Raw genomic sequence first — 16,643 nt, 5'->3', positions numbered from 1 at the left:
GTCAAAGTAGACATCATTATCCATTATCCATAATTTATAAATCAGGAAACAAGACAAGCACATGTTAGTGATCAGCCAGAGGCACCATGGACAGTATGTGGCAGAAGTGGTTTGAACCCAGCTTCTTCTGGCCCCAAAGACAAAAAACAGTGCTGTTTCCTTACTGTTTGGTCAAGACCTTTGGGTAGTATGACTGTCTGTCCCTGCTGCTTAATAGTTAAAAAATAACAATAATACTGCCTTGAAAATATGGGGTTTCCCTCCTTACTCTGCTGTCTCTCTAGGGAAGTTCATCCAGTGATCATTTATAAACTAATGACACTCAGATGGATCTGGGCCCCCTTTCTGAGCATCACTCTTAGTCACCTTACTGTTGGACATTTCCATGGAGTTGTCTCACTGACCCAGCAATCTCCAAACAGAACTAATCATCTTTTCTCTCTATCCTGCTCCTTTTAGAAAATCTACTCCACCATCTAGTTACTCCTAAACCAAAACTTATGCACCTCCCTCCCTTTTCAACTCTATTAATCACTAAGTCCTATGCGGTTATGGCTAGAGACCAGCACTGAGGGGCTGGGGGTTTCAAAGTGTGGTAATTTAATTTACCAGTAAGAAATTTCATATCCTTTTTACCAGACAGTACTTGGTATTCTGGTGGTGGTGGTTTAGTCAGTCGTGTACAACTATTGTGACCCCATGGACTGTTGCCCGCCAGGTTCCTCTGTCCATAGGATTCTCCAGGCAAGAATACTGGAGGGGGTTGCCATTTCCTCCTCCAGGGGATCTTCCCAACCCAGGGATCGAACCCTGGTCTCCAGCATTGCAGACAGATTCTTTACCGACTGAACCACCAGGGAAGCCCACTTTGTATTCTAGACTGCTTTATATGTTATTGTCTGTTTATTTTGGTCTCAAAATTACCTGTGTTTTAGCTATTTAGGTGGGTGTGCTGTTATCCTTAGTCGCTAGATATCATGCTTTCCAGTAACAAGGCCTCTCACCACTAACCTTTGTCCAAATTTGTCTTGGGATGCTAAAGAGGTAAAGTAACAGCCACCGATATTTTCATTCCCATCTCTAGGTAAAAGGCCAAACCTGAAGGTCCACATCAATACCACAAGTGACTCCATCTTCTTGAAGTTCCTGCGTCCAAGTCCTAATGTAAAACTGGAAGGTTTTCTCCTGGGATATGGCAGTAACTTATCACCAAACCAGTACTTCCCTCTTCCTGCCGAAGGGAAATACACTGAGGCCATAGTCGGTAAGATGTTTGGATTTCAGGCATAGGAAGAAGAGGTAACAGGTAACGCATGTTACATGATACATAAATCCTGAAGCATCATTTTTTTTTTCTATATCCTCAGCTGAACCAAATGACATAAATACAAAACATCAAAATTCTTGTAACCCGTAGCACAATTCTTTACATCAAAAAGTATGTAATACTGCAGAAATAATCATTGCCATTATACAACAATTCCTGACCATATAACTAAGCTTGGATAGGGAAAAAATAGTTAAAATAACTGGGCTTAAATCTCTGTAACATAGCTTGTTTATGTGGATTAATTTTCCTTCCTGCTGTGTCTTTACTTTCTTCTGGTAGAAAATATCAACTTCAGCTTTATGGGTGTCTCTGCATGACAAGCTACCTTTAAAAAGAAAAGACAAAGCATTAATATTACATTAAACTTTACAGTATTTCAGACAAAAGGTTAAAGCGTGTATTTGTGTTATAAAATTTTAAATCTTTAAAAATATTTTAATCACATTAAATGTAATTTGAGGATGTGAGCATGTCAAGCCTTCTCCAGATTTGCAAATAAAACATTTTAAAGGATAATTAAAAAAAAAAAAAAAAAAAAGGAATCCTTGGCTTAGAATGCTGTCAAAGTCTTCCTGAACAGACTAAGATTAGGTTTGTATTTTGCTCTACTGCTACAATTATTGCTAAATAGCTTTTCCATAAACTTTGAAGTTTAATCCTATAACATGAACTACTATATACCAGATCTAATATTTGTGCATATATGCAGCAAAGTTAAAGATGAATCACTTTTGCCCTACAGCTCTTTCTCACAGAGAGGTTCTCATAGATAAGTCTCTCTTGTACTTTAAAATTAGGCAAGAGAGTAACATTATTAGTTATAAATGCCTATGCTAAATTTTACACAAGATGGGCACATTAAAAGCAAACACATCAGTTTGTTACCCCCTAAAATTTGAGAATTAGGCACTTTGACAAATGTAAAAACATTAATCTTGATCATATAAACCATAAGGAATTTAAAAATTTGCAAATATTCCTTCAACATATCCACTCTTTACTATTAATATAAAAAATGTCTGGGAGCTATACATATATCCCTATACAAATAGATACACTGTCCTTTATTTATTGAGCATTAGAAGTAACATTTTATTTATCATAATTTTTATCCTTGGTTATATAGATTGAAAATTTGGTTAATAATAAACATCCTTGCCTTATAAGGCAGAAGGCATCCTATCTTAACGTGACAGAAGTCAGATTGCTAATGAAAAATATATGTAGAAAACTATAAAGAAAATTTCTAGCACAAATATATCAAGCTTTTATTGATTCAGTAATGAGGGATGGTCAAATGGAATAGGTGCCCTTTTATTTGTTTCAACTCTTAAAACTTCTTATTATGAAAAAATTCAAACATAAAAGAAGAAAGAAACCTATAATGACTCTTGTGTATAATGTTGCAACTTGAATATTGTCACTATTTTGCTTATCATCTCTTTCCATGTATTCCTCATATTTGCTCATATAGGTATTTTAAACCATAGCTAGATATTATATTTGTATAGTCTTTAAGCACTTCAGTATGCATCTCTAACAGATAAAAATATTTTTAGTAATGTCTTACTTTTATCATATTGTAACAATAATCCCATTATATTGTTTTATGCCTAATCCATATTTAAATTTCTCTGGTCATCTTTAAAAATGCCCTCTTTGAGCTCTTTCTTTTTTTAATCAGGATCCTATATGGTCTACATATTAGGGTTGACTGTTACCATATCATAAGTCAGTCCTCTCTCCCTTCTCTCTTTAAATGTCATTGATTTGCTAGAGAAATTTGATTATATATTCTGGTCCACATTCTGTATTTACCTGGCTGCTTCCATGTATTTTTGAACTGGTTCCTCTATCCTGGTATTTCCTGTGAAAGCTATTTTGATTTGGAGGCTGTATTAGATTTGGGTTAAGCATTTTCAGGAAAGAATACTTTTTAGGCGGTATTATTTCCTAACAACTCACAAAAGAGGTATATAATGGCTGGTGTCATACTTAGTAATGTTAATACTGTTTGTTATGTTTAGGTGACCTCAGCCTGACCCTGCTGTTATAAAATTCATCATCAAATTTTCACTTAATGGTTTTAGCATCTATTGATGGTCACGGCCCAGATCCATTATTTTATACAGAGGTTGTAAAATGGCAATTTTTACGTTTTAGAAGGAATCTAATTCTATCATTCTTTATGCATTTTTTAACTGAAATTCTATATTAAAGAAGAAGTGGGTTGCCGTTTCCTTCTCCAGTCATGACTATCAGCAAATACTAATTACTTCAGCTTGGTAATGTTTGCATCCAAATGATGGCGGTGTGTGTCTTATTGGTAGAAACTAAGTCATCTTCTGTACTGTGACTGTCACTGAAGCGGAGTCTGAGAAATGTTGTTTGTTTTTCTCATCTCTATAATACAAGACTGGAAGCTATAAAAAGGCTGAAGTGGCAGAATGAATCAACTTCTAGAACTTGTTTGAACTTTTATATGAAATCACAGAAATATAAATGTGCCATCTTTATCTCAATGGAAAAAATCTTAAAGGCATGATTTATAGCAGTTTAATCCTTTTAATATGAAAAACATTGAATACATTGCTTTACAGATACTCATGGTCAAATAAATATGTGTTGAATTAGGTTAAATATGCAACATAACTTTAAAAAAATAAATAAATAAAGAAGAATTTTCTTTTATTTACTTTTTCACTTTCCATATACAGTGTTTAGGAAATACAAGATAAATTCTCATTGTAATAAATTGATGCTTGGAAATCTGCAGTGTTGACCAATGATATTGTTGTTTATTTTATTATCAGTAAGAATGCATTAGTTATTTTTATTGATTTTTAAGATATTTGATAATGACATTGTACAGGAGACAGGGATCAATACCATCCCAAGAAAAAGAAATGCAAAAAAGAAAAATGGCGGTCTGAGGAGGCCTTAGGAATAGCTGTGAAAAGAAGAGAAGTGAAAAGCAAAGGAGAAAAGGAAAGATATAAGCATCTGAATGCAGACTTCCAAAGAATAGCAAGGAGAGATAAGTAAGCCTTCCTCAGAGATCAATGCAAAGAAATAGAGGAAAACAACAGAATGGGAAAGATTAGAGACCTCGTCAAGAAAATCAGAGATACCAAGGGAATATTTCATGCAAAGATGGGCTCGATAAAGGACAGAAATGGTATGGACCTAACAGAAGCAGAAGATATTAAGAAGAGGTGGCAAGAATACACAGAAGAACTATTCAAAAAAGATCTTCATGACCAAGATAATCACGATGGTGTGATCACTCACATAGAGCCAGACATCCTGGAATGTAAAGTCAAGTGGACCTTAGAAAGCATCACTACGAACAAAGCTAGTGATGGTGATGGAATTCCAGTTGAGCTATTTCAAATCCTGAAGATGATGCTGTGAAAGTGCTGCACTCAATATGCCAGCAAATTTGGAAAACTCAGCAGTGGCCACAGGACTGGAAAAGGTCAGTTTTCATTCCAATCCCAAAGAAAGGCAATGACAAAGAATGCTCAAATTACCACACAGTTGCACTCATCTCACACGCTAGCAAAGTAATGCTCAAAATTCTCAAAGCCAGGCTTCAACAGTATGTGAATTGTGAACTTTCAGATGTTCAAGGCTGGATTTAGAAAAGGCAGAGGAAGCAGAGATTAAATTGCCAGCATTTGTTGGATCATGGAAAAAGCAAGAGAGTTTCAGAAAAACATCTATTTTGCTTTATTGACTATGCCAAAGCCTTTGACTGTGTGGATCACAATAAACTGTGGAAAATTCTGAAAGAGATGGGAATACCAGACCACCTGACCTGCCTCTTGAGACTTATATGCAGGTCAGGAAGCAACAGTTAGAACTGGACATGGAACAACAGACTGGTTCCAAATAGGAAAAGGAGTATGTCAAGGCTGTATATTGTCACCCTGCTTATTTCACTTCTATGCAGAGTACATCATGAGAAACTCTGGACTGGAAGAAGCACAAGCCGGAATCAAGATTGCCAGGAGAAATATCAACAACCTGAAATAGGCAGATGACACCACCCTTATGGCAGAAAGTGAAGAGGAACTAAAAAGCCTCTTGATGAAAGTGAAAGAGGAGAGTGAAAAAGTTGGCTTAAAGGTCAACATTCAGAAAACTAAGATCATGGCATCTGGGGAAACAGTGGAAACAGTGTCAGACTTTAATTTTTGGGGCTCCAAAATCACTGCGGATGGTGACTGCAGCCATGAAATTAAAAGATGCTTACTCCTTGGAAGGAAAGTTATGACCAACCTAGATAGCATATTAAAAAAGCAGAGACATTACTTTGCCAACAGAGGTCTGTCTAGCCAAGGCTATGGTTTTTCCAGTGGTCATGTATGGATGCGAGAGTTGGACTGTGAAGAAAGCTGAGTGTCAAAGAATTGATGCTTTTGAACTGTGGTGTTGGAGAAGACTTGAGAGTCCCTTGGACTACAAGGAGATCCAACCAGTCCATTCTGAAGGAGATCAGCCCTGTGTGTTCTTTGGAAGGAATGATACTGAAGCTGAAACTCCAGTACTTTGGCTACCTCATTCGAATAGTTGACTCATTGGAAAAGGCTCTGATGCTGGGAGGGATTGGGGGCAGGAGGAGAAGGGGACAACAGAGGATGAGATGGCTGGATGACATCACTGACTCGATGAACGTGAGTTTGAGTGAACTCTGGGAGATGGTGATGGACAGGGAGGCCTGGCATGCTACAGTTTATGGGATCACAAAGAGTCAGACACGACTGAGCGACTGAACTTAACTGAATGATTTTTAATCATTATATCACTTATCCATCCCTTACAATTATTCTCACTGTCATTTAAATATGGTTGATTGTTTAACCTTGGTTCACTATTAAACTGTGAACTTTTAAAGTTTATGTCTTTTTCTTTGGTTATTCATACCAGAATGACCTACATTGAGTAGACAGGCAATAAATATTTGTGGCACTGAAATCTGAACAGAGTCAAGTCTGTGTAGAATATTTAGGCTGGAGGAGGCTATGAGAGACGGTCTAGTCTAGGCTCTTGTCATCAGGCTAGTATATAACTAAGCCATCCAGGTATATAAAACATCACTGTGTTTCTTATAGATCTTTAAGCACAGTGATCCCCAAACTTCTCCTGGAAGGCTTTTCTAAGCAGAATTTTTAAAACTCTTAATTTATCCTTTAGATTGATATGTTCTTTTTGTTTATTTTCTTTCTCTTCTAGTATGCTGGTGGAAGATGAAAAACATTCTTCTGAGATATTTACTTTTCCATCTTTCTTTATGCCAAGGAATCTGTGTGCTTCTGTTTTTATTACTTCGAAACAGATTTGCATTTCCAAATTAAATGTTATTATCTGGTTGCTTAAATTGATTATAGTCTTTTTTTTAATGATTATGGTTGTATTAATGGCTCATAAATGGTTAAGCATCAGCATATTAGTTTTCAACTGCCACTGTAACAGATTACCACAAACTTGGGTGGCTTAAAACATCACAAGTTAATTACCTTACATTTGTATAAGGTACATCTACCTGGGAGTAGTGACTTCTGATGTGAAGCACTGTTGGGAAACTCTTTAGAGATTTTTTTGTCTCTTTCTACAGCTGGCAAATGAATTCTTTCCCACCTAGTAGTAGCAGTGCAGCGTTAGTCATGTCCGGCTCTTTGTGACCCCATGGGTGTAACCTGCCAGGCTCTTCTGTCCGTGAAATTCTCGAGGCAAGAATATTGGAGTGGGTTACCATTCCCTTCTCCAGGGGATCTTCTCGACCCAGGGATCAAACCTGGGTCTCCTGCATTACAGGCAGATTCTTTACTATCTGAGCCACCAGGGAAGCCTTTGCAGAAGAGGTTGCTGGCACCGTCTGCCAGGTCAGCGGTGGATTCATGTATTTTGTGGATAGTTAAGGAACATCTGGGCTTCCCAAGTGGCACAAGTGGTAAAGAACCCACTTGCCAAAGCAGGAGATGTAAGAGACTCAGGTTTGACCCCTGGGTTGGGAAGATCCCCTGGGGGAGGACATGGCAACCCACTCCAGTAATATTGCCTGGAGAATCCCATGGACAGAGGAGCCTAGTGGGCTGCAGCCCATGGGGTTGCAAAGAGTCGGCCATGACTGAGCACATGCACAGTTCTATATGTGAGAAGCCCAACGTGGGTCTCACTTGGCTAAAGTCAAGGTTGTGGCGAGGGCTTCATTCCCTTCTGGAGGCTCTGAAGGGAAAATCTGTTTCTGTTTCTGCAGTTTCTAGAGGGGCCCACTTTCCTTTTCTATCTTTAAATCTAAAAATATGATACAAATGATTATATAAACAAAACAGAAACAGACTCACAGATACAGAGAACAAACTAGTGGTTTGTGAAGCAACAGTTAGAACTGGACATGGACAACAGACTGGTTCCAAATAGGAAAAGGAGTATGTCAAGGCTGTATATTGTCACCCTGCTTATTTAACTTATATGCAGAGTACATCATGAGAAACGCTGGGCTGGAAGAAGCACAAGCTGGAATCAAGATTGCCAGGAGAAATATCAATAACCTCAGATATGCAGATGACACCACCCTTATGGCAGAAAGTGAAGAGGAACTCAAAAGCCTCTTGATGAAAGTGAAAGTGGAGAGTGGAAAAGTTGGCTTAAAGCTCAACACTCAGAAAACGAAGATCATGGCATCTGGTCCCATCACTTCATGGGAAATAGATGGGGAAACAGTGGAAACAGTGTCAGACTTTATTTTTTTGGGCTCCAAAATCACTGCAGATGATGACTGCAGCCATGAAATTAAAAGACGCTTACTCCTTGGAAAGAAAGTTATGACCAACCTAGACAGCATATTCAAAAGCAGAGACATTACTTTGCCAGCAAATGTTCGTCTAGTCAAGGCTATGGTTTTTCCTGTGGTCATGTATGGATGTGAGAGTTGGACTGTGAAGAAGGCTGAGCGCCGAAGAATTGATACTTTTGAACTGTGGTGTTGGAGAAGACTCTTGAGAGTCCCTTGGACTGCACGGAGATCCAACCAGTCCATTCTGAAGGAGATCAGCCCTGGGTGTTCATTGGAAGGAATGATGCTGAAGCTGAAACTCCAGTATTTTGGCCACCTCATGCGAAGAGCTGACTCATTGGAAAAGACTTGGATGCTGGGAGGGATTGTGGGCAGGAGGAGAAGGGGACGACAGAGGATGAGATGGCTGGATGGCATCACTGACTCGATGGATGTGAGTCTGAGTGAACTTCGGGAGTTGGTGATGGACAGGGAGGCCTGGCGTGCTACAATTCATGGGGTCACAAAGAGTCGGACATGACTGAGCGACTGATCTGATCTGATCTGATCTGATGATTATATTGAGCCCACCTGGATAATCTAGGCTACTCTCCATATTTTAAATGGATCTACATTCTTCATTGTACCTGCAACCCTAATTCTCCTTTATCATGTAACCTAAGATATTCACAGGTTCTGGAGGGGAGGATGTGGGCGATCCTGGAGGGCCATTATTCTCCGTGGCACAAACTGTATATTTCAAATTTGTGTCTCTATTCCCTTTCTGTTACCAGTTTAGAGTATGATCTTTCTCAATTCTGCTCATCTGTAAAACAGTAATGAAGTCTATTTTTCACAGATGTGCTGTGGGCGTGTTAATAGATTCATGATCATAAAGAGATGAGTTGAAATCCCTTGGGTGCAAGTTGCATGAGCAAAGAATTTTTATTTCTTTGTGTAAAAAAAGCACCACTTACATCCCCTCTTACTTTATTCTGTAAGAGAATAGTAGTATTTCTTCAGTTGCACCAACTATACCCAAACATTGTAACTTACTTTTGTTTTCAAAACAAATATTACATGCCATTTTATCTGCCCCGTTCCACTTCTTGAAGTGTTTAAGATCTCACCACTGAAATGAGAAATGGTTGATTATTCAGAAATATTGAAGTTAACATTTAATGATAGGAGGACTAAATAATCATCTTTAACCATTTATACTTTCATTTTAATATATATCTAGTATTGACAAAGGTATTTTCAAAGTAATGTTCTGATCTTATATGTAAAACTAAAAAACATAAAAAAAATTCCCTTTTGCTATTTATGAAACTTCTGTAAAACTTGTACTTTTGTAGGATCTTCTAAGATTTTTGTAGACTAATTGGAGCAGAAGAAAAAGGAGTGTTTTCCCAGATGAATATTAATAACTATTACTGGCTTTGAGTCTTGCAATGATGTGATAAAACATGATTCTCATATAATAGATATGAGGTTCCCATATCCTTTTTTCCCACATCATCAATGCTCTCATTCTGGCTTACATATCCAGTTTTTGCTTTGTTACTTTTGTGTTCAGCTGTTGGTAATTTTGCAAATGTCCAAAAATGTAAAAATCAGAATTTTTTGACATTGAATCTTTATAGACTCATACTTTATGATGTTCTCTTGACCTCTGAAAATATGTTAATCAGTGTCACCTGGCAAGGAAAAAGTTATATTCCATCAATCTTGTAGAGCAGGTTAAGGAGTTATTTTAGTATCCTTACTACAAAAAATAAAACCTTAAATTGGAAAAAAATCACATATTTATCACTACTAGAAATTCTGATTAAAAGATTTCTTTCAACTAGGTGTTAGGACTCCAAAGGGATTTGAGGACAAATTTCTTAACCCCCACTATTCTCACAGCTGCTAACCCTTACATTAACTTCCCTAAAGAGAATGAGTTTTTTATGCTCAGACTTGCAGTCTTGCCTGTAGCCCCTCAGAGTGATTCCTGCGCCAGGGTGGATGCGCTGAGATGCTCTACCTTGGAAGGAGCCTGCACCAAAATGCTAACATCTGCATTTAAGAAAAGATCCTCCTCTGCCTGAAGAGGCAGCATGATTTGGGGAAAGAATAGGTATGTTTTCAGTGAGACAGGCCTGGGTTCAAACTCAACCCAGTTACTTGCTATGGAGTAGTTCTGGGTAAGCCACTTAACTTGTCTCAGTCAGTTCATTTTTTTCATCTATAAAATACGTTATGAATACTTCAGAATTGGTGATGGACAGGGAAGCCTGGCGTGCTGCGATTCATGGGGTCGCAAAGAGTCGGATGTGACTGAGCGACTGAACTGAACATAAAGAGGAGGTATGTTTTATAATTGTTTACAATTGTCGGTTGCTGTTACAACAAACTGAGTGGTCTTGGATAATTGACCTAACCTTTTTGGGCTTTGTGTAAGATCTCTGGGGTAGATTGCTTTAGCAGACTGTCAGTGACTTAAAAGAAGTAACCATACTCATCCGTTTAACTGCAACGAAGTGTTTCCTTGGAAGGGATAAATCCCCAAACAGACTAAGAAACACAATAGGCAGCAAAATCTAAGACTGGGGCACAGAACACTTGGAGCACACATGACTGTCTTCCGTAGTCAGGTCATCTTTTAGTCATTACTGGGGGGAGTTCCTATTCAGTGACTTTGAGTCCTCAGGTAACTCTCAAGAGTTTCACAGCTGTGGCCTCTTAAGGAGAAGGTAAATCCTCACAAGATACAGTTGAAAGGGTTTGGTATTCCAAGATTTCAATTTTCTAATCTGTCTTACTCTAAGAAAGCAATTTTAAGCAGGAAAGTAGAAAGAATTTTGACCCGTCTTACTAAATATAGATCAAATTAAGAGCCTAACCCTGTTTCGTTTACTTTAACTGATGGTAGTTCTAAGTTTTATCTTGTTTAACCATCAGTTCCTTATTTTGACATTTCTTTCTTGCTTTTATTTCACTGGGGAAATTTTTGTTTAAATTTTTGAATAAAATTTATTTACAGTGGTTCAGAAATGAATATCAATTATATGTTTATATGTGCAATTTATATTCCTGTAGATATTAACACCCTTTACAAGTTTTACCCTTAATTTTTACATTTGTATAGAAAGCAAGAGCAAATGCACAATTCTCTGTCATCATTGCAACCCTTAGAACTTCAGTTGTCTTTTCTTCTCTGTATAAAAATATTAACATGTGGTCTATTCATTTTTATGGAAGTGGGATGAAATACAAAATAATAGAGATTGCTACTATTCATTATATTGAAGGATAAATACTGCTGCTGCTGCTAAGTCGCTTTAGCCGTGTCCGACTCTGTGCGACCCCATAGACGGCAGCCCATCAGGCTCCCCCATCCCTGGGTAAATGGAAGGATAAATACTACCTAATGACAAAAAAGAAGTGAATATTTATTGTGGAAAGTGCCACCAGAAAGTTGATGGTGGATTCACTGAAGAAAAATACCTGGAGGTTGAAAATAACTGAAGGAATTATTTAAGGACTTAATTAAGCTGAAAAATAGCTAGGGAAAGGAGCAAGGTAAACTAACCAGAGGAAAAGATACACTGTCTGCCATTGGAACCAGCTCAGTTCCTAACTTCTCTGGTGGAATCCTTAGAGAATTAGCAAGAAGGTTGAGCAGAGAGCACGGAATAGCAACAGCAGTGAATACAAGATAGTCCCAAAATGCAGATGAAAGATATGATAGTTGTGGAGGAATAGGTAGTGGTATTAATGTCCTTTTACACATAAGGAAACTGAACCTCTAAGAGCTTCAAGTAAACTTCCAAATGCATCAAAGCTGGTAAATGGCACCAGTGTTTGAACTCAGGAAGTCTGGTTTGAGAACCTGAGCTCTGAAGCACTGTAATTTTATCTGTTGTTCTACAGAGGAAAGTCTACATAAGAACCTGATTTGTTCCTTCTATAATGATCTTTATTTATTAGAATGTTCTTTAAACAGTAAGGGCTTCTCTGGTGGCTCAGACAGTAAAGAATCTGCCTGCAAGGCAGGAGATGGGGTTCAATTCCTGGGGCAGGAAGATTCCCTGTAGAAGGAAATAGCAACCCACTCCAGTATTCTTGTCTGGAGAATTACATGGACATGGAGAGGAACCTGGCAATCTACAGTCCATGGTGTCACAAAGAGTTAGACACAACTGAGCAGCTAACACTGTAAACAGTAAGCAGAAATGTCTTGTATCATGGAAGGAGCCATTAGATCCTTAAGGCTCATTAAGATTTAAATGAGTTAAAATCTGTGAAGTAGTTGCTATGTCCACAAAACTTGTTCTTTTCTACCCATTCCGCTGCCACCATCACCATCTTTCTTTATTGTGAGTTGCCCATCTGTGAAGCCCTACTGCCTCTACTCTCCACAAGGCCATATCTGCCCAAGGAAGTCAATATTTTTGTCTCTCTCCATGAATATCCTAGAGGCTAAGCATTTTCTTTGACCGTTATTCTTAATAAACTGCTATTTGTTTTTATTTTGGGGAGTCTTGTCTATTCCAAGACCCTTCCCAAATAGAAAATTATGAAGATGTAAGGACACTGGAAGCCTCAGATTTCTTTTTCACATCCAATGTTGTCATAATTTAGAAGCACAGTCAATGAATGAATGGGTGAGAGGAAAGGGAGAGACCCAGGAATCTGAAATAGCTATGGGTCTCATTTAGATGGATTTTTCTCTTTTGTTTAAACTGTTTTCAAAATGTCATCTAATTCTCATTTGGTTCTTTCTCTGGAAATGATTTTTACCACTGGGAAGTATTTGGCTTTAAATCGTCTAGATTAACCCAGATTTTTCATTAAAACAATAGGAATCTCAGAATCACTTGATTTTCCTCCAAGGTGCAAAATTTAGCAGAACTTGAATAAGCTTCAAAGGGGAATTTTTTAAAGAGGTTGGCCTAGTGGGTACCAATTTCTTAATATATTTTATGGCACCACCAAAATAATTCACCATGAGTTCATACCAGAAAAGCCTTGTTTGAGAATAGATGCCCATTTCACCTGTTTTGATAAAGATAACATCTTTTCAAGGTTCTGTTTTTTCTATTGGTTTCAGTGTTTCCATGGTCTTCCTGGCCTCACCAAACAGTAGATAAACTGTCTCCAAATTTATCTTTTCTTGGAAATACAATAAAAGAAACTCAATATTCCAATATAAAGCACAATTTTTTCCCAATGTATTGCATAATGCACTGAGACTAAAATCTAACTTTTACTTAGTTTATTCTTAATTATATCTAGAAGGGTTCTGCAAAATAGCTTATGGCCCTTTGGCATGAGTCAAAGGTATGCACTGTCCCAGACTTATTGCAAAAGGCTTGTTGATGAGAAGTGGATTTAATTAGAAAGACAGCTGCTAATAGGGTAAATTAACAGGTTATCTGGAACAGATATAAGATAATATTTAGACTTTATAATTTATTTTTCCTAAATTTCCATATTTTCCATTATAATTTCCATCTCAAAACCAAAGACCACCGTCAAATCCTAATTTCCTAACTACTCCTAATTTTACTATCCCAGGACACAACACTCTCTGTCACGTGCCTGTCTTGTCTGAAGCACTATGCTGTGAATACCAGCATTTAGTCACATTCAGGTCTAGGTTGTTCCATTTTCATTATTTTGCTTTTGTTTGCTCTAGTCATATTTTAGCAGCTAACTAGGAGAAGGCAGTGGCAACCCACTCCAGTACTCTTGCCTGGAAAATCCCATGGACAGAGGAGCCTGGTAGGCTGCAGTCCATGGGGTCGCTAAGAGTCAGACACGACTGAGCAACTTGACTTTCACTTTTCACTTTCATGCATTGGAGAAGGAAATGGCAACCCAGTCCAGTGTTCTTGCCTGGAGAATCCCAGGGACGGGGGAGCCTGGTGGGCTGCCATCTATGGGGTCGCACAGAGTCGGAGACGACTGAAGCGACTTAGCAGCAGCAGCAGCAGTGAATAGCTCAGGGTGAGAGCTGACTCTCACCATCCCCCATGTACTCCACGATCAGGGTCAGTAGATCCGTGGGTGTAACAGCTGACTGTCCAGAGTCTGCTGGGAGTTTGCTGGGCAAGTCTCCCAGTTAACACAGTAAACTCTCTTTGCCTAGGGTGGAAATCTCTAGGAGAAAAAAAATTATTCAACTGGCTTACAGTGTTGACTCTACCCTATTTCTCAGACCAGGTTATGGCTTACATCTGCTGTTGTGGCTTAATTATTAATAGTGCTCCCATTTCTTTCAAAAGTGTCCCAGTTTAGTTGAAAAGTTATAGCTTAGTACACATGTGGGTGAAAGCCTTGAACTCATAGCATCATCCCCCAGTCTTCTATTGCCTGATTCCAAGCTAATAGGTCTGCCTTTTCTCTATCACTGGGGACACTCCTCAGGAAGAAGATATTTCCCCAGGCTGGCATTCATTTCATTTATCAGGCTGAGTGCACAATAGCTGCTCACCAAATGCTGGATTGGAAGTTCTCACCAACCCATGAACTTATACTTTAATGTCTTTGGGGAGCTACAATGTGTTGGGCCAAGGGCTTTACAGAAAGGGTCATTGACTCCTCACTGCAGCCCCTTGATGCGGGTACTATTAGCATCCTCTTCTTCCCATTGAAGAGTAAATCCCTGAGAAGTGAAGAAAGCTACATGTGGCAGGCTGGCTCCAGAGCCCCTGCATTTGACTACCATGCCATACTGCCTTCCCCCACGGCACTTAAGTATTCTGTGACCTTTGAACTCTGTGTACAAACTCATCTCCTGGGAATTATTCCTGACCCCTCACCCTCACATGATGATGCTGACTAGAGCATTTGAAAAGAAAGAAGACCCCTTGCTGATTCGATGGCCCTGGCTTCCATCTGATAGTGAACGTGACCTAGCTTTGTTATTTGAAAGGACAATATCCAAATAAAGTTGCGATTATTCGGTCATATTTCCTGTCGAGATGATATGAGCAAAGTGATGAATTCACTGGAAAGTGTGTGTGTGCAGCATGTCCATCCAGGGCAAGTCCTTGCTAAACATTAAATGTGTTCACAGACAACACCCTACACTAAATTTCTCTGTGGGGTGCACGTATAAAGCACAGGCAAGGAAAAAACTACTGGCGATGAAGTCAGCAATGTTAATGTCTAACAGGTCTCTAAACTGGGATGCGTGCTCGCTGTGGTGGCAAATAGTACGAGAAATGGTCTAAGTATTTGTTTCCAGTGTCAGGGTGAGAATTTGTCAGAGCTTGCAAGTGAGGCAGGGTTGGCCTGGGACATGCTGAATGGGACATCCAGACTGAAAGCTGTGACGACAGGAAATGCAGGACTGCCTGGTCCATCCAGGCTGTGGTGCAAATTGGGGGTGGAGGAGGGGAGGGGGAGACCTGGCTTTCCGGGCATGTGACCAGTGGACTATGAGGAGCCCTGCATTGAAGTTTAGTGCTTTGCTGTCACGGAAATTTCAGTAGGTTTACCTTTTGTTTGATTTTGTCAGTCAGGTGGGATGGGACAATGGAATGTGTGCTGAGGGCTTGGTGCCTGGGCTCTTCTCTTGCCTCCTACTCCCTCCCCTAATTTGGTTCTCAGCTGCCTGGTCCCCCTGCAGCCCTGCCTCTTCCCAACTCCACTTAGCAACTACTGCTGCCTCCGCCTTCTTTGGGCACTTGGGTGTGGATGTGGGGCCTGGTGGACACCCTCTCTTGGTGACATCTGGCAGGGCAGGCTGGCAACAGTCCTGGCTGGCAGTGCCACGGTGCATCAGCGGGTGCTTTCACTTCCGTCAGCTTCTTTCCCACCCCCATTCAGGTACATGGTCTGTCCCAGGACTGAGGTCACAGTCCCTTGGGGTCTGTGGGTTCCGATGGCAGCCCTTCAGGAAAGGGAGATTGGCTGTCTTGCCCTGGGGGCTGAATGGGGAAGCAATAAGGTGCTGAGGCTGCCTGTGTTTAGAAAAGATCCCAGGCAGTCAGGAGAGAGGGGATAGGGGAGGTGAGGGTCTGCACTCCTTTGCAGAGCAACATTAAATAACCAATAAATACCATAAACGGTCGAGGCAGAGTATATGAAAGAAAGGAAATGTTTTATATTTCAGTGTGTTTAATGTTTTATATTTTGGTGTGTTTAATGTCTTTAACAGGGAGTCCTACCTTTTGATTTTGCATTGAATGGGGCCATAAAGTATATAGTCAACTCTGGGCAAAGTGTGTATTTTCAATAGCTTTGCCTCCCCAAACTCACAGAAAAACTGGCAGAAAAAGTTTCCAGGAATGTCTTCCATGTTGAAGTGTGTCTTTGAAATGTTTGCAAAAAGGGTACATCTTTACATCCAGGCAAAAAACTGAAGAGCGAAGGAGCGTGGTGGAGCCTTTGGGGTCCACATTTCAGTGTTTAGGAAAAGCTCTCTTTCTCCCTCAAACCTCTTCCTTCCCCCTACTCCTTCTCCACATCCTCTCTTCCCATCAAAGCTGATCTCCTCTCTTATTTAGAGGCTTCACTCTGCAGCACAGAGAT

General features: G+C 39.5%; 1 protein-coding gene across 50 annotated transcripts in view; it reads left to right on the top strand.

Annotated features, from left to right (window-relative positions):
- Positions 1-16,643, top strand: part of LOC102400543 (ABI family member 3 binding protein) — a 295,359-nt gene that overhangs the window by 85,553 nt on the left and 193,163 nt on the right. For all 50 annotated transcript variants that reach the window (XM_044941166.2, XM_044941140.2, XM_044941123.2 and 47 more), the window contains exon 2: positions 1,085-1,264. In XM_044941166.2, the coding sequence (XP_044797101.2) occupies positions 1,085-1,264 (180 nt within the window). The remainder of the gene's footprint in view (positions 1-1,084; positions 1,265-16,643) is intronic.

This window comes from Bubalus bubalis, chromosome 1 (genome assembly GCF_019923935.1).
Source record: "Bubalus bubalis isolate 160015118507 breed Murrah chromosome 1, NDDB_SH_1, whole genome shotgun sequence".
Taxonomy (NCBI): domain Eukaryota; kingdom Metazoa; phylum Chordata; class Mammalia; order Artiodactyla; family Bovidae; genus Bubalus; species Bubalus bubalis.
This window is presented reverse-complemented; position numbering and strand designations above follow the sequence as displayed.